This window comes from Trypanosoma rangeli (genome assembly GCF_003719475.1).
Source record: "Trypanosoma rangeli strain AM80 chromosome Unknown Tra_15.4_contig_00404, whole genome shotgun sequence".
NCBI classification, from domain to species: Eukaryota; Euglenozoa; class Kinetoplastea; order Trypanosomatida; family Trypanosomatidae; genus Trypanosoma; species Trypanosoma rangeli.
This window is the reverse complement of record NW_021706150.1, coordinates 29-15562: the sequence shown is the minus strand read 5'-3', so window position 1 is coordinate 15562 and position 15534 is coordinate 29. Positions and strand designations below refer to the sequence as shown.

The 15534-nt window shown below is 54.6% G+C and overlaps 8 protein-coding genes across 8 annotated transcripts, besides 30 other annotated features; 1 reads left to right on the top strand and 7 right to left on the bottom strand.

The window, feature by feature from the left end:
* On the bottom strand, positions 1-509 carry TraAM80_08359 (casein kinase; the record flags this gene model as incomplete). Its single annotated transcript, XM_029385111.1, has 1 exon — positions 1-509. A coding segment is annotated over one exon (509 nt), but the record flags the coding sequence as incomplete, so codon positions are not given.
* A 358-nt stretch (positions 510-867) lies between these two features.
* Positions 868-893: a microsatellite.
* A 36-nt stretch (positions 894-929) lies between these two features.
* Positions 930-977: a microsatellite.
* A 106-nt stretch (positions 978-1083) lies between these two features.
* Positions 1084-1115: a microsatellite.
* Positions 1116-1216: 101 nt separating this feature from the next.
* Positions 1217-1249: a microsatellite.
* Positions 1250-1273: a microsatellite.
* Positions 1274-1281: 8 nt separating this feature from the next.
* Positions 1282-3177, bottom strand: TraAM80_08358 (uncharacterized protein; the record flags this gene model as incomplete). The annotated part of the gene is made up of 1 exon (XM_029385110.1): positions 1282-3177. The coding sequence occupies one exon, from the start codon at positions 3175-3177 to the stop codon at positions 1282-1284; it is 1896 nt and encodes a 631-aa protein (XP_029235036.1).
* A 565-nt stretch (positions 3178-3742) lies between these two features.
* Positions 3743-3840: a microsatellite.
* A 162-nt stretch (positions 3841-4002) lies between these two features.
* TraAM80_08357 (aldose 1-epimerase) lies at positions 4003-5136 on the bottom strand (the record flags this gene model as incomplete). The annotated part of the gene is made up of 1 exon (XM_029385109.1): positions 4003-5136. One exon carries the CDS (start codon positions 5134-5136, stop codon positions 4003-4005), a length of 1134 nt encoding a protein of 377 aa, XP_029235035.1.
* Positions 5137-5386: 250 nt separating this feature from the next.
* Positions 5387-5409: a microsatellite.
* Positions 5410-5481: 72 nt separating this feature from the next.
* Positions 5482-5511: a sequence feature (A-rich).
* Positions 5512-5593: 82 nt separating this feature from the next.
* On the bottom strand, positions 5594-7741 carry TraAM80_08356 (uncharacterized protein; the record flags this gene model as incomplete). The annotated part of the gene is made up of 1 exon (XM_029385108.1): positions 5594-7741. One exon carries the CDS (start codon positions 7739-7741, stop codon positions 5594-5596), a length of 2148 nt encoding a protein of 715 aa, XP_029235034.1.
* A 71-nt stretch (positions 7742-7812) lies between these two features.
* Positions 7813-7845: a microsatellite.
* Positions 7846-7863: a microsatellite.
* Positions 7864-8304: 441 nt separating this feature from the next.
* Positions 8305-8337: a microsatellite.
* A 110-nt stretch (positions 8338-8447) lies between these two features.
* Positions 8448-8484: a microsatellite.
* Positions 8485-8511: a microsatellite.
* A 219-nt stretch (positions 8512-8730) lies between these two features.
* Positions 8731-8760: a sequence feature (A-rich).
* An 82-nt stretch (positions 8761-8842) lies between these two features.
* Positions 8843-8876: a microsatellite.
* A 118-nt stretch (positions 8877-8994) lies between these two features.
* Positions 8995-9027: a microsatellite.
* Positions 9028-9050: 23 nt separating this feature from the next.
* Positions 9051-9095: a microsatellite.
* A 315-nt stretch (positions 9096-9410) lies between these two features.
* On the bottom strand, positions 9411-11426 carry TraAM80_08355 (putative cell cycle sequence binding phosphoprotein (RBP33); the record flags this gene model as incomplete). The annotated part of the gene is made up of 1 exon (XM_029385107.1): positions 9411-11426. One exon carries the CDS (start codon positions 11424-11426, stop codon positions 9411-9413), a length of 2016 nt encoding a protein of 671 aa, XP_029235033.1.
* Positions 11427-11479: 53 nt separating this feature from the next.
* Positions 11480-11504: a microsatellite.
* Positions 11505-11628: 124 nt separating this feature from the next.
* Positions 11629-11702: a microsatellite.
* An 18-nt stretch (positions 11703-11720) lies between these two features.
* Positions 11721-11757: a sequence feature (A-rich).
* Positions 11758-11861: 104 nt separating this feature from the next.
* Positions 11862-11909: a sequence feature (GA-rich).
* A 68-nt stretch (positions 11910-11977) lies between these two features.
* Positions 11978-12004: a microsatellite.
* Positions 12005-12015: a sequence feature (A-rich).
* Positions 12016-12387: 372 nt separating this feature from the next.
* Positions 12388-12420: a microsatellite.
* A 39-nt stretch (positions 12421-12459) lies between these two features.
* Positions 12460-12491: a microsatellite.
* A 173-nt stretch (positions 12492-12664) lies between these two features.
* Positions 12665-12691: a microsatellite.
* A 103-nt stretch (positions 12692-12794) lies between these two features.
* Positions 12795-13385, top strand: TraAM80_08354 (uncharacterized protein; the record flags this gene model as incomplete). The annotated part of the gene is made up of 1 exon (XM_029385106.1): positions 12795-13385. One exon carries the CDS (start codon positions 12795-12797, stop codon positions 13383-13385), a length of 591 nt encoding a protein of 196 aa, XP_029235032.1.
* Positions 13386-13436: 51 nt separating this feature from the next.
* Positions 13437-13453: a microsatellite.
* A 175-nt stretch (positions 13454-13628) lies between these two features.
* On the bottom strand, positions 13629-14189 carry TraAM80_08353 (uncharacterized protein; the record flags this gene model as incomplete). Its single annotated transcript, XM_029385105.1, has 1 exon — positions 13629-14189. The coding sequence occupies one exon, from the start codon at positions 14187-14189 to the stop codon at positions 13629-13631; it is 561 nt and encodes a 186-aa protein (XP_029235031.1).
* Positions 14190-14586: 397 nt separating this feature from the next.
* Positions 14587-14643: a microsatellite.
* Positions 14644-14710: 67 nt separating this feature from the next.
* On the bottom strand, positions 14711-15244 carry TraAM80_08352 (uncharacterized protein; the record flags this gene model as incomplete). The annotated part of the gene is made up of 1 exon (XM_029385104.1): positions 14711-15244. The coding sequence occupies one exon, from the start codon at positions 15242-15244 to the stop codon at positions 14711-14713; it is 534 nt and encodes a 177-aa protein (XP_029235030.1).
* Positions 15245-15272: 28 nt separating this feature from the next.
* Positions 15273-15317: a sequence feature (A-rich).
* Positions 15318-15335: 18 nt separating this feature from the next.
* Positions 15336-15357: a microsatellite.
* Positions 15358-15534: the final 177 nt, after the last annotated feature.

Below are 15534 nucleotides of genomic sequence, written 5' to 3'. Positions count from 1 at the left end.
TACGGAATGTGCTGGTGCGTGCGGGGGTCCCGATACCTCTTGGCGAGGCCAAAGTCGACAATGTAGACGTGGTGCCCCTTCTTCCCGGTGCCCATCAGAAAGTTGTCAGGCTTAATGTCGCGGTGGATGACGCTCTTGCTGTGGACGAACTCGATGCGCGCAATCATTTGCTCGGCCAGCAGCAGCGTGGTCTTCAGCGAGAGTTTCCTGTCGCAGAAGCTGAACAGGTCCTCGAGTGAGGGCCCCAGCAGGTCCATCACCATCACGTTGAACTCGCCCTCCACGCCGTAGAACAAAATGTTGGGGATGCCCACGACCCCGCCGCCAGCGTTGAGGATGCGGTAGAATCGGGCCTCGAAGGCGAGCTGTGGGTGCCGCGTCTTCACCTGCTCCAGCTTGATGGCCACGGGCTCGCCGGTCTGAATGTTTGTCCCGCGGAAGATCTCGCCGAACGAGCCCGCCCCAATCTTCTGGCCGATGCGGAAGCGGTTGCCAAATAAGCTCTCCATATTGTAGCTTGTCTTGTTTTTTTTTTTGCTTCTTCTATGAGGAGTAATGGCGCCTCTAGTCAATGTGTTTTGTTGTTGGTTGTGTCGTGGCCTTCCTGGAGCGCCTTATAAGGGTTGTTTGGGTGGTGTGTGTGATATTCAATATGTTTGGTGTTGTGGGTGTTCCAACCCCCCTCCTTTTCGTGTTGTGCGAAAGTAGCACCTCAAGGGGCCATTCTTTTGTTGCAGTGAATAAGTGCCGGTGGAAAGAGGTGGGAGTGGAGGGGGAAGAGGGTGGTGCATGTGAGCAAAAACACACAAAATGGGCATGGAGAGGATGATGTACACGTACCCACTTCTACGTGGGCGGATGAAGATCAAGAAAAAAAAAAAAAAAAAAGAAAATGGAAGTGCACGCTTTATGCGTGGTCGCATACATCTTTTTTTTATTTTTTTGTTGTTGTGTGTGCTTGTTTGTTCTCGTTTGTTCTTCCATTCTTTGCCCTCCTACTCGGGTGTTTTCCTTTTTTTTGGTTTCTGTGCGACGCAGTTTCGTGGCTGCCCAACTTCGGCACATGCTCGTTGAGATCCTGCGATATATATATATATATATATTATTATTATTATCTCGCCCTCTCTGGCTGCACTGACGTGGGGCTTTTGCCGCTCTTGGCGAGTGTCTTTCCGCCACGTTGCTTTGTTGCTCGCGTGCGTGTATTTCACTGCGGACACACAAACACACACACACACACACACACACAGAGAGAGAGAGAGAGAGAGAGAGACGCAGGTGCTAAAAATTCCTTTTGGCGTGTCCCGTAAACTTCTTGCCGCCGTTGCCAGCACCGCCTTCTTTTTCTTCATCCTTCCCCTCCTCTTCCTCCTCGTTGCCGTCCCATCCCGTGTACTCAGTGGAACTCCCACCATAGTACCTGTTCGCCTTCTTACGGTATTCGTTTTGGCGATCGGTCATCGCGTTGGCCTCGGCCGCAACGCGTTTTTCTTCTTCCTCCTCCTTCGCACGGAGCTCGGCCATAGTGCCGAATCGGACCCTTGTGTCAGTCGTAGCAGTGCCACGTACATTACCGGCAAGCACGGATTCACGAGGGACGTGCGCGGGTGCAGCGGCAGGAGTTAACCCAGTGCCACGTCGCAGCAGCGAGGACACGAGATCATATAATCCACCTTTACTGTTATTTGAAGGTTTTCGCTCCGGTGGGAGTGTTGTGGATGGGCCACCGGTGGGAACGACTCGCAATGCTGACGAGGTGCGCATGCCGAGGGTCTCAAGCGGTTGTGCCTCCTCATCTAGGGAGAAGCGATGAGGCGGGTACGCGCGAGCAAAGACAAAGGCGTTGTGACCAAGCAGCTCTGCAAGGGGGCAACGCAGGTGCGTGGATAAGGTTGCAACAGCGGGGTCAAGCTCATCCACGGTGTGGGTGCCCCCGCTCGGCAGGGAGCAGCGCACGTGAATACAGGCAGATGCCTTGGCAACGGCGGGCTTTGGCTCCGGTGGTGCTTCCTCGCTTGCTTCCATGGCGGGGGTTGTGGGGGGTGCCGGCATCGTTTTCTGCTGTTGGGCGGAGTTCGGCTCGCTGCTCGGAGGCGTGCCACGAATCCTACACACGCCTCCATCGCAGCATCCCGTCGGTCGCTCCTCGCCGTGCTTGGTGTGCGGTCCACGGTTGCACTCTTCCCCAGCGGGCTGCGGCGCTGTCGCACTCGCCCCGCCCCGTACAACCGTCACCGTTGTGTTGTGCGGCAGCGTCTGAATATCAAGCCTGGCGGCCGCCTCCACAGAGTCCACCACCACCACCACCTGGTCGGTCGTTTCTCCTTCACTGACGGCTCCCACGGCAGCGGTAGCGGGCGGTGCGACGTGTAGGACAAAAGTCGCGCTCCCAGGTGGATGCGCCGCCTCGCCCGCCGCCTGCTGCTCCCGGTTAAGGGCCTGCTGGACCTTCACCCACACGGTACGCAGCGTCATGCCAGGCGAGGTGACGACCACCTCCCGTTTCTCAAGGCCGTTGAGCGCAACAAAGTGCAGACCCGTAGGACCATTGAAACCCGCCCCCGACGCCATTGTATGCGCAGAAGCAGCGCCGACTCCAGCTCTCATCAACGCCGCCGCACCGCTGCCCCCCGCCGCCGTGGCAGCATTCATCTCTTCAACGTGCCGCATAAATTCCTCCTTCGCTCCGGCAAGTTTCGTTGGTGGGGGCATCTGCAGCTCAATGCGAACGGCCTCGCAAATAAGCTCAGGGGTAAGGGTGGAACCGCTCAACACACTCCGTGGACGTTCCCGTAACGAGGGTGGAAAGACATGCAGACGCGGAACGCTGGTACTGGACTCCGGCACCGCGGCAACGAAGAGGTTGTGCGCCGCAGACCCTGCCTCCATAAAATGCACAACCGCCATTAAATCCAAGCGGGATGCGTGCAACACGACCTCCAACGCATGCCGCTGAGCTACCCCATTGCCGGCCAGCGGCGCGCTACCCAACTGAAACGTTGCCTTCATGACGCGCTTTCCATGGGAAGACAACGTATACATTTCCGCCAAGTCAACATCGTCGGTATGGGTCCTGGGCGTCTCTTCAATAGCGCTGTGCACGAATACCAGCAACGGGACCTGCCACCGCTTGCTCAGTGCAAGCGCGTCCTCCACGTTGATGCACACTCGGAGCATGTAGAGATCTCTCGGCCTGGCTTCCACCCAATAACGTATAACAGGTTACAGGGACAAGAGCAAGGGCTCAACGGAAACCAAAAAAGGAATAGCGACTCTCGGTTTGTGGCGTTTGCGGCACAGAGAAAGAGATAGAAACAATAAGCACGGACTTAGAGACGTAAGCCAACCAGAAATGAAATCTGCCTACTGTCCTTACACTCACCAGACCCTCCATCTACTTGAATGCAGCAAATGACTCTGCTAAACGCCAGTTTATTTGCTGGCTGGTTTTATTGCCTCCCTGCACGCCTTCTTGCAACACACCTCCGTTTTCTCATTCATACCATTCGTTTCCAAAATTCCCTCGTTTTCAGCTAAAACGCCCCCCTCCCTCCCTTCGTTTTACTTCTCATTCTTTTCCCAGCGTGTCTCACCGTTGCTCGGTATGAAACGGCAGCAGACACCTCTCGTGTTACCCCCATGTTTTTTGTTTGTTTGCTTGCGTTTATGTGTGCGGTTTAACATCGCAGCACCCCCCCCCCCTCCCACCCCCGTGTCCTCCCAAATCCCCTCGGTGAGAACTCAACAGTAATAAAAAAAATAAAAATAAATAACAAAACAAAACAAACTAACAGTAACAATAAAAAAAAAGATATAAAACAACAACAACAACAACAACAAACACGCCTGCTCAGACATACACAACGCAATTATGAAACATTTTCGGGCCCACTATAGCCCCTTTTGCACTTCAACCAACGCTTATTGTTTAGAGGCTCCGTTTTGTTTTGACCTTCTAATTTTGTTTCATTGCGCCGTCTGCAGCGTATTCTACCCACCGCACTACATGTGCGAGCCGCTGAGCACGGCAAACTCGTTCACCTGCCTCTCAAAGTAGACCTCGCCCTTCCGCAGGGCCGTTGAGGGGAAGGTCGGATGCTTCGGGCTGTCGGGCAGGTACTGCGGCTCCAGGCCCACAGCGACGTGGCGGCCGTAACGCTTACCCCTTTCACCGTTCGCGTCCCCCGGCTTGCCGTTCACAGTGTGCATCCACATGCAGGGAAAGGTTGAGTACACCCTCATCCGAATCCGTGACGAGGGACTGTACGCCTCCGCGTTCAGCAGCATCCCTTGCTTTGACTTCGCCTCCCAGCCATCGACCAAAAAGGGATGGTCGTAGCCGCATGGGTTCCGGCCAAGGACAGCCTGGTTGTCAATGTCTTCACCGAGTGGCTTGCCGCGGCGGAAGTCCAGGCACGTGCCTGTGACATCCTTCAGTACACCTGTTGGGATTGCCGCAGCGTCTCCCTCCAACACGCGGCTGCACGGCATCTTGAGCACCATATTGTACACCTTCTCCGGCTGCTTCCAGCGCGGGTTTGACGCCGTGTTTGCGTCTGGCACGCCGTTCAGGTTCCAGTACGCGTGGTTAAAAATATTCACAACCGTGGCGTCAGCGGGGGAGCCATCAGGAATAAAGGCCGAGTACTCCGTGTGCAGCGCCGCCGGCCGCTTTCGCTCAATGTAGTAAAAAACGAAGATGCGCAGCTCGGCGGGGAGACCCTGGTCCATATGCGGTGAAACCAGACTGAACCGCACCCCCACCACGTCTGTCGTCTCCACAGGGAGGAACGACCAGTGGCGCCTGTCGTAGCCCTCCGCGCCACCGTGTACGGAGTGTGGACTGCCCGGCTTCCGTGACACATGAAATTCCTCACCATCAAGCGTCAATTTCCCCTCACTGACGCGGCCAGCAAAGCGGCCGACTGTGCAGCCCATGTAGTCCGTGTCCTCTGCGGTTTCCTCTGGTCCAGGGTAGGCGCAGTGCACCTCAACCCACCGAGACCTCTGCGCATCCCACACCTTGACGGAGTTGATGGACGCTCCGAGCGTGACAAAAGCGCAGCGAAGGGCGGGTGAGTGCAGGTGGATCCGCTTCCCCGGACCAAACTTCTCAACGCGGAGCGACAACGACATCGAGCACTTAACACCTCTGGATTTCGGCCACCTTTTCTTACTGCTTGTACAAAACACAAAACACGTTTTTGAACTTCCGTGATGTGCGGTGGGCGTAGAGGCCAAAATGTAAAGAACCATGAAAGGAAAAAGAGGAAAAGTGTGGGTGGGTGGAAATGGAAAAGGCAGAGAAGACATGTATGTTGGGTGAGAGGCCTGTGAAGGCGAGGCGGGCGCACGGGGGCTAGCAGCAATCCACCCCTCCACCTTCGCAGCAGCAGCAGCAGCAACAGCGATGGTGAAGACGTTCCTCTTCACACGCGAGAGAAAAAAGTGACGGTGCTTTCAACATCACCACCATCATGCTTCTTTTTTTTTTCTTATTATTTTTTGTTTCACTCCTTCTGATTTCTGCCCTCTTAAAGAACAAACTAACAGTAACAACAACACAAAAGATAGTAACAATAAAAAAGAAGAATTACACGTACCTGTGAAAGACGTCATTCCCACCTTTGGCGTAAAACTCCTCGACGCCGCGACGCACGTAATTGGCCGGTACATACGCCGCGGCCTGCTCGGCCGACAGCAGCGGGTACGGCTTGTAGCACAACACAAAGGCCTCTACCTCAACACCACAAATTTCAGCCGCCTCCATGCGGCTCACGTCTGCGCCTGCCTCGTGCAACGCCGTGTTTGCCTTCCCCAACGAGAACGCAAACGTCGAGGAGGCGTTGCGCATGAAGGCGGCCCGTAAGGCACCATACGGCAGACCCTCAGCCCCCGTCTGCTTCCCTGTCATTGCTGCTTGCACGGGCGCAGTTGCGACGGCGTCCAGGACGGCGACACCGATAATACGCTCCACACGATATCGCCACCCCCGCGGGACAAACACAACATCACCCGGCAGTGCTCGAACTTCATACATTACACGCTCACGTTGTGGTGTGTGTGTGGCCCCCGTGCCACTCTTTGGCACCGCCGCTGCCTCCTCAGCCGCCACATGGTTGCAGTGCGCTCCCTGCAAAATACGTCGCGCTGTCCGTGGGCCGTCCGCAAACACGTGCGTCGGACTACCATATCCCAGCGCCGCCTGTCGCTGCATGCGCTCTTCATTTTCCTGTGCACACATGGCAACCACCTCCGCAGGGGCATAGAAGGTAAAAAGCAACTCGCGCTGAGGCAAAATGTACGTCTCACAGTCCTCTCGACCCAACAAGGCACAAACGCGTGAGGGGGACAATGGCAGTGCATCACCACCAGTACTGCCACTGCGCACTGCAGCGGGTCGTTTTTCCGTCAATGTCCTCACATAAAGCGGTATCTTTGGGTCCAAACTCACACCCAACTTCCAAGGCTCTATAATGCCAGCTGGAATGCTGTGAGAGGCGCCTCCACCGTCGCTCTCCTTGCTCGCACGACCACGCGGCGCCAAGAAGGAGGCGCCAGACTCGTGCATTGGAGATGCGGGCTCATCGTGGGCCTTGGATGTCCCCACATTTTCCTCTAAGTATTCCTCGCCGCCATTTCCCCCTCTTGTGTAGACACGCAGAAGGCATTGAATGTGTCCAAACGGCATCCCACCTGCCCCTGCCGCAGCTGCCGCCTTCCCGTCATCACCCCTGCATGCTGCCCTAGATCGCACGAGCAAAGGGGATCCTACAGCGAAGTGCACGACAGGCTCTAACCCACCGGCTAGTCGCGCCACCACCGACCTTCGTGTGTGATCTCCCCCACTTTTATCGAGAGGCGCCCAGGCGGGATGGGTGGCGGTGTCCACGTCTGTGTCTGTGGAAGGTGTTGTCAGAAACAGAGCCGAGGACGGTAGCTGTGTGTGGACATAAAAAAAGGAGGATGGAAATGACGCGACACTCCGCAGCATATCCCCCATAAGGTCTCTGTGGGAGGAGCTCGACACCTCCGCATTTCCCGCCGCCTCCTCATCCGCCATGACGCCGCCGTGGCCGGCGCTCAGCAGCGCAGTCAGCTCCTCCCGGATTGTCTGTCTGACACAGCCGCTCCCGGCACCACCCTCGTCCGTCGCCTGCGGCTTCAACAGGGCCGCAAAATGACTCTCGATAACGCCACACAAGGGCGCCAACAGACTGTCCTCGGCAGCGCGCGACGACTCTGCTGTCGTCTCTCCACCACAACCAGTCATCTCACTGAAGCTGACCGACCTCTCACTCCCTTCGCCAGCGTTGAGATTCACCCCGTGACTGAGACGAGACGGTGCCAGGGCAACGGGTCTTGCGTAGAAAAATGGCCGCCGCGCCGGATCCTGCCGCACACGACCATAAGCCTCAGCAAAGGCGTGCTGAGAGGAGGGCAGCACCACCTGGGGCTGATTCCGCACCCCGCGTCCACCCCGCACTACCACCACGCGATACGGCCGCCGCGCCCCACCGGCCGGGTACAGCGTGTGGTGGAAAAACAACTTGGACAGACGATTTTCCTTCCCCACAATGTATCGCGGCATCGTGGTAAAAAACGGTGTGGACGACTTCAGGTTTGCCCCCGCAAGGTCATCCACAAGCGTGTCTGGAAGCGGACAACCCTCCAGGAACTTCTGCACATACGGGGAGTTCCTGCGCCTTAGCTTCAGGCAGGATGCAGTGGGACGCAACATGGACGTCAGTCACACCGGCACGCACCGTCTTCAGTTACCCTTTCCCCTGCCTCTTCTACGTCCTGGTGCTTTTGTTGTTGTTGTTGTTGTTGTTGTTGTTGTTGCTGCTGCTGCCGCTGCTGTGTGTATTTGTGTGTGTGAGAGAGAAAGAATAAATTCCGCTTTCCTTTCTGTTTACTAGCAACGCCGTCTGTTGTTGTTGCGTAGTCGTGTGGACGCCGACGTGAAATACGGCAAAGCAAAGCAGCGAGACACTGCGGCAAAAGAAGGCGGCCTCCCCCCCACCCCCACACACACGGGCAGCCAACAAGAGAGAGAACAGAAGGAAAAAAAGGAATAAGGTGCTGATATTAAAAAAACAACTATAAATGAGCGAATACGTGCGAGTGAGTGAGAGTAAAACAATACAAAGGACAACAACAACAACGGAAAAAAACTAAAAAAAACTAGCACACACGGCGGCGAGGACTTACTCCGGCCGGAATCGCGCGAGAGGCGGAGGAGAAGCTCACAGCCTCGTCTTCCTCAGGTGCAGACAGCCTTCAGTCCCGTCATTCTTCACGCTCTCTCTCTCTCTCTCTCTCTCTCTCTATCTCCCGGTGTGTGTGTGTGCAACGCTGCCGTTGTTGTTGCTGTCGCTTGTGTCATATTTTTCTTAAATTTATTTTTATATATTCCAAAAAGCCCACGCCATCACTATCCTCTGTTGTTGTTGTTGTTGTTTTGTTTTGTTTTGTTTTGTTATTTATTTATTTATTTATTTATTATTTTTGTCCTCTTGTCTTTTCCGTATATGACTTCTCTTTACGCCGTTATTGCTGCTTCAGCACATTTCCACTCCGCCCCGTGTGCTTCTGGCTCCTCGCGATAGATATCCCCCCTCCGCACAGTGAACCCCAACACGGCTCTCACCCCCTCCCCCTGCCCCCGCTTTCTCGCCTTCACTCTCTACTTATTTCCTTCATGTTATCTCCCACGCCCCCACTCTGTTTTTTTTTTTTTTGTTCTTCTTCTCTTTTGGTTCATGTTTTGCGAGTCCTCCCCTGCACTTCCCCGCTCAGCCTCATTTCTGCCTTCGCGTCGCTTAAGCGGCACACTCGCAAAAAAAAAAACAAACAAACAAACAAACAAAAAACACACACGCACCTACAGCCGCACAAACGCATGCATATATGTATATCTGCCTTCTCCCTCCCCCTCCCTGCTTTTCGCTGCTGCTTTCGGTGGTGGCGTCGTCGTCTGCGGAACTCGCTCCTCCGCACCCCCTCCGCCTCCGCCTCCGCCTCGTTGTTCCTGCCGAAGCAGCGTCAATAATAATAATAATAATAATAATAATAGTAATAGTAATAATAATGGTAGTAGTAGTGGTAGTAATGATTTACGAACCCCCTCCCCCCATCCAAAATAAAAACAAAAACAACAACCGTGATGGGGCGTCTCCAGCTGTTGTGAACGACAACGGCGGAAGGTCACTCCTTTTTTTTTGTTTTCATTTTCACTGCCTTTGTATAAACCCTCTTTGTACTGTTTTCGTCGCTGCCTGGCCAATGCATTCACCTCCACCCCCGCTAGCCTTCCCTCTGTGCTCGTGTGTTTGTGTGGGAAGCCGCAGGCAAGAGAAAGCGAGGCCGCGACACCGGCAGAAGGCAAATAAATAAAAAAAATGTCGCTACTTCCTGTTGTCCTTCCGTTGTGAGTGTTTCTGCTGTCCCCGACGTTGCCCGCGTCGTCTACCCGCGCCATTGCCGTTGCTGTTGTCTTCACCCATAGCATCCGGGCCCGCGCCACCGCCGTGCCTACGGGAGTGGTGGTACGGGTTATAATTGGAGGCGGTACCCTCGCTCACCGCGGCAAAGTCCTCATCGTTGCCGTTTCCCCCCGCATCCGTGATGGGCATGGCATTCTTCACGTTTGGGTTTGTGTTCTCCATCCAGATCCGCACACGAAACATGCGGTAAAGCTCGCGCACCAGGGGACGGAAGTCAACGCTGTGCTCGCTGTTGAAGTAGAAGCTTACCTTCTCCATGTCGAATTGGTACTCACAGTCCTGGGGGGTGAGGTTGATGCCCATTTCGGCGCACACCCTTCTGCAGGTTTCTAGGGCCACGCGTTCTGAGTGCTGCACAGTGTTGTGCAGGTAGGTGGTCTCTTCCTCTGTCGCCAACCCCAGCACACGTCCCTTCTCCAGCTTAATCTTGTCTGGAATGATATACGTACCGTCCATGCAGAAGGAGGTGGTGGAGCCATCGGGTAGCGTCTTAATGGTCTGCACAAGCAGACCGCAGTCCTTTCCACGATCCCCGTCCACCATGACGTAGCGTCCCGGGGAAATGTCTATGTTGCACTCGTACTTGCGCACTCGGTGTCGCTTAAACTCTACAAAGGCGAGAAACGTTGACACCAGTTCACCTTCCGCAGAGGTTGGTGGATCCACAGGGCGATGTGGGGGACCACTCAGTGCACCTACGTGTCCCCGACCACGACCCACGGCAGAGGTCTCTATAAAATTATGTCCCGTCTCCGCAGATGCAGTATACGCAGCTGAAGGATCCTCGCCAGAGGCAATATACGATGAGTGTGTTATTGGATATACCTGCGTCGTAGACACCACACCTTCGCCACCATACGGGCTGATGTGTCCTGACGGAGGCGTGATGGTGGTCTCGAGTTGCTGATACGGTTGCTGCTGCTGCCGCTTCATAGCAGTCGCGCCCGGTACATCTGCCAATTTGCGGCTGCCGTTTTTGATAGAGTCATTGCGTGACTCCGGAAGACACCATAGCCCCTGGTCGCAAAGCGGTGCTGCAGCTACCGTCGCAGCTGCTTGTGCAGGAGCTCCAAAAAGAGGCGCCCCGCTTGCGTCGGTCAGCTGATGCAGTTGCTGGTGTTGTTGTTGATGCCGATATTGATGATTAGGCAACTGCAGCTCTGAATTGGTGAAAAAGTCCCTTGCCGCCTCAACGTTCATGAGGTTGGAAGCGGCAGACATGTCCCGGAGTTGAAGGAGTTGCTCAATGTCCCCCTCCAAGTGTTCAATCACTTGCCTCAAAACAGCCACCGAGGGGGAGGAGGGAGCAATCGCCTGGGCTATCCCAAGCTGGAGTGCCGCCATACCTTTGGACTCGCCTAGGCATGCCATGAGCCGCTCCAGCATCACTTCTTTACCTGGCATAAGCGCGGGCCGCGACGCATCGGACCCAGGCACATCCTCTGCTTGTGCTGTGGTGGCTTGCGGCGTGATTGTGGTGGAAGGCATAGGAATGGGGTACTGTTGCATGCTGTGCTGCAGCTGCGGAGGCTGAACCAACGCAGTGGTGTACTTGGAGGGCGCCATCACGTATCCCTGATTCTGCGGCGCGCTAGAAATGGGAGAGGTGGTATGCATTTCCAACGGATTTACACCACCATGTGCAGAGACACCGGCGCTGGCGCTGCCTGGATGTGCAACACCGTCCTTGAGACCGCCCACCCCGCTGCTACTTTTGCTGGGGATCGTGACGGCATCAAGTGAGGTGTTATTTGGGGTACGCGGCTGCAATGCCTCTGACGTCTGCAACTGTCGTTTTTGTCTTTCATTGTTCCATGGGGCCCCGCTGCTGCCGCCTGAAGGTTTAAACGGCAGCGACAGGCGGCTAAAGAAGCCGTCAAGAATATCCTCGCTGCCATTGACGTCCGTAGTGGTCATTGGCGATAGTACCTTTTCCCCACACACTCCCTCCCGCCTCGGCTATATGTAAGTATATATATATATATATATATATATGCGTGTGATTCCCCTCGTGTAGGCAGCGGCAGGTGGCCTGGGCGTGCAGCAAACTCCAACAGCGCTGTGCAAACACGACGCGACCTTCCAAATTGGGCGCCTCCCTGCACGTACAATGCGGTGCAAACAAATGAACTAAAGAAAAAAATGGGAAACAAATATATTAAAGAAAGAGAGAGAGATAGAGAGAGAGAAAGAGGTGTAGCCGCGTCGGCGCCTTTTTCCTTTTTCCCTTTCGCTCTTTACTCTTCCCCAGCTTTTCCTTTCACCGCTAGTACAATTTCTCGTACCCCTTGCGTTACCCTAATATATATGTATATATGTATGGAACTAATGATGCCGCTGCCGGCAACTGCGTTCTTCCTTCTTTTTTGTTTTTGTTTCCCTTCTCCTTCTTCCCTTCTTTTATGCTACAACGTTGTTCCCACGCTTGCCTGGACACCCACAACGCAGCGCTGCAGCGGGTTGTCCTTTATATATATATATAAATATATATTTATTTTATTTGTTTTGGCTTCTTGTAGTTTGCTTTGTGATGTGTGTGTGTGGAAAACTGGCCCGGGTGCTGGACGCGCCTCTCCGCCTGTCTGTAAGCTCTGTCACCGTTCTCTCTCCCTCTCCCTTTATTTCGTTCAGTACAACTTCCGTGCAGTGGCGATCGCGGGAAGGCAGACACACCGCGTCAGAGGAGGAAAGCAACGTACTACTCTGACTGCACAAGCAACACAGACAACACAACGGAGCGCAGGGGCCGCAGAGAGCCGTGTGAGTTCTATGCACAGTAATATTATATATATGTATATATGCGTGTGCGTATGTAGGCGGGTGAGTGTTCGCTGCTGGTTTTGCCGCTTGTTCGTCTGTCACTCCCCCACGAGCACTTTTGGTTTGCTGGTTGGCTGGTTGGGCGGTGGTTTCTCCGCAACTGCCCGTGACACGCCATGCGGCGCCAAGGCAACAACAACAACAACAACGAAACAAAAAAAAGTATTTGAAAAGCGAACAATCAGGCAAAAAGAGCACACGTGCGCTCAAATCAGCGAAGGCACGCGCAGACGCGGCGGTGCAGTGGCAGAGAGCCCAACAGAGCGAGACAGACGCAGGCACACACACGCTGCAGTCAGAAACAGCAACAGACGGTAACAGACACACAACAATGCAAAAACAAACAAAAAACAAAAAAGAAAGGGAGTCCGCATTGCTTTACTCCTCAAGCATGTAGCAACGGAGACGGCGCAGGTCCCACCACGCGGTTGCGAGTCCCACTGCACCGCATACCGCCATGACGGTATGACGCCGCCGTCGCTCCGATTGAGTTTCGCGATGGTAGTACTACTCCGTTGGTTACTGGGAGGTCTTGAGCATGTCCTTATCGTACTTCTGCCGGTGCTGAAGCTGCGACACCTTCAGGCGTGGCGACTTCACATGCATAGCGGTGGGGGAGAGGTCGTCCCCGGTGAAGTAACTGCGCGCCTGCCACGCTGCCGGCTTTTCCGTTTCACGGCCGTAGATGTCAATCCTGCGCTGCCTGCTTCAGCGCCTCGCAGCCCTCCTCGCCAAAGTTGTGATCGTACTTGCTGCCAAAGAGATTCCGTTGTTGGCAAAACGGCATGCGGTTCTCTATCTTTTCCGCTGAGTTTCTCAAAGCTGCGGTCAAACTTCCCACTCGGGGTGCGCGCCGGGTTTGGTTTGATCGTCGGCGGTCACAGGAGGACGTGGGTGCGGCGAATCCCGCCAGCCGCGAGGCAGCACACAGGCCACAGGGGCACAGCACAACCTGCGACGCACCTGCAGCGCCGCCCACGCGCCCCACCACTACAGCCGCCGCAGCGACTCAGCAGCGTCCGACACAACCAGCCCTCAACGCTGTGTGACATGTGACCCGCCGCCGCCGCCACACGCCGGGCTGAACTCTCACCACAGGCGTCACAGAAAAAAAAAAAAAAAAAGGTTACCTTAAAGGCCATAAAACGGAAAGGCAAAATAATATGTACCTCCCTTTCTGTTGCCCTTCACCCCGTTGGCTGCCCGCCCTCTTCCGCTGGACAGACCTCCACGCCCTCAGCGCTCCTCCCCCTTCCACACACATACGCATAGAAAAAGAGAGCCACCATAGCTTGCGTTCTACCCAAAGAAGAACATGAAGAAAAATAAAAAGAAAATAGTGCCGAAGAGCGAGACGAGAATCATGATATTTTTCCGAATCGCTTGGAAACGCTGTCGCCGCCGTTGGCGCTGATGGTACCGATACAACTGCTGTGGTGACATAGCACTAAGTCGCGCTACTTCCCGTTCATTCTTTTCCGCCATGGAGTCCACATCCTGAAGAAATTGATGGAACTGGTCTGGCGGCAGAGCACGGCGCATCATTTCAATCTCGTTCGCAAGCTCACGAGCAGTGAGCTGTGACGTCTTGTAGGAAAGCTCCTGCTGGTACTTTTCGAGTCGCTCCGCCAGCTCCTCACGCGAGACGCCTGGTATGGTGTCAGGGAGCTGCTTAGGGTCCACACTAAAGTTTGCGGGGAACGGCGGTGCCTTTTTGCTCTCCGCCCGAGATTCACTGCTAGTGGTGTTGCCCACGCTCAGCATGCGGCGGCACCAGAGGTGGGGTGCACCGCATGAAAGGCGAAACAACGAAAGATATGGTGGGCGTGACGGTGTTACGAAGCCAAAGCGAGACAGCATGGTCCCGCTCCTTCTTGTTTTTTCCCCTGCTCTCTTCACGCACGGCAGGGAAGGACGCCGGCCCGTGGTTGCTTACTCCCTAAAAACACAGTAAGGGGGAGTAAAGGAAAGAGCGAGTGCATGCATCCGCGCATCAACGTGCGGCAACATTTCTAGTGAAAACAAAAAAAAAAAAAGCAAACCTAACCGACACGGCAAGCGGCGAAGACACAGACAGCGGGACGCGTCTGTGTGGAAATTCCCTCAGCCAACTTTTCCTGTTTACCCCCTCCGACACCAAAACAACTACATTTTGTCGTCGTTGTGTGTTTTTTTTTTCCGAGGCCAAAAGAACAAATGGAAGCAACAACAACGCCAGCGGAGGAATTGTGTGCAACTTCACCTTCTTCCACCGCTGGAGCAAAACAACCACAACAACAAGAGCAAGAAAAAGAACGAGAAACACGACACAGAAACGGTTCCGCGGTTGCATGGCCTCTGCAAGGTATTCTCAAGATCCTTGCCGACTGGTGCCCCTCACTTCAGTCCAACTCCATTAATATAGAAGAGGCTCGCAGGTTATTTTTCTTACGGAGCTCCGCTGAGGGATCCACTTGAACCTCCGCTGCGCCAATTCGCGTCTCTGATGAGGACTTGCAGGTTCCAGAGTTTGACCACTTCGAGACATGCTGAGAGATCACCTCACGCAGGCTGAGCGGCTCCGACGCCCTGGTGGCATCTGCAGCATTTGCGTCGCTCAATGGGTCCAAGCCATGCAGCACGCTATAGCGGTACTTTACCCTGCTGCTCTCTTCCTCCACTATCGGCGTGCTGTTTTGGGTGTAGGGCGCCATTGACACGCGGGTGTCCGTGTGAATAACTCTGAGACTCTCGCTCACATCGCTCGCGAAGAGGCAATCAAATCTTCCGTATTCAGGCGAGTCAGCCATAAGCTCTTTGAGCCGCTCCAGAGCCTTGGTTCGCACCTCCTTCATGGTCATGTCACTCTCCAGTTGGTGGAGTCTGCGTACCTCCTGCACCTCCTCGAGTTGCATATCAAACTCTTTGCCAAACATTTAAGTTTGTGGTAACGACGCCGGTGGTTTTCGTTTTCTTCCTTTTTTTCCCCTTTCCTTTCCTTTCCTTTCCGTCCCCTCTCTCTCTCACAGAGAGAGAGAGAGAGAGAGAGTGTGCACGACGTATACACGTGTAGATAGACTCCAAACAACTTGGGCAGGCCGAGCAACCCTCGCTTGTTTGTGTGAATCACGCTTTATAACCGTGGTCTCGCCGTATGTAAGCAGCCTAAGAAGCGAGAGCTAACGGAAAGTCCATTCCCATTGCTTTTCCAATGCAAACGAACAGC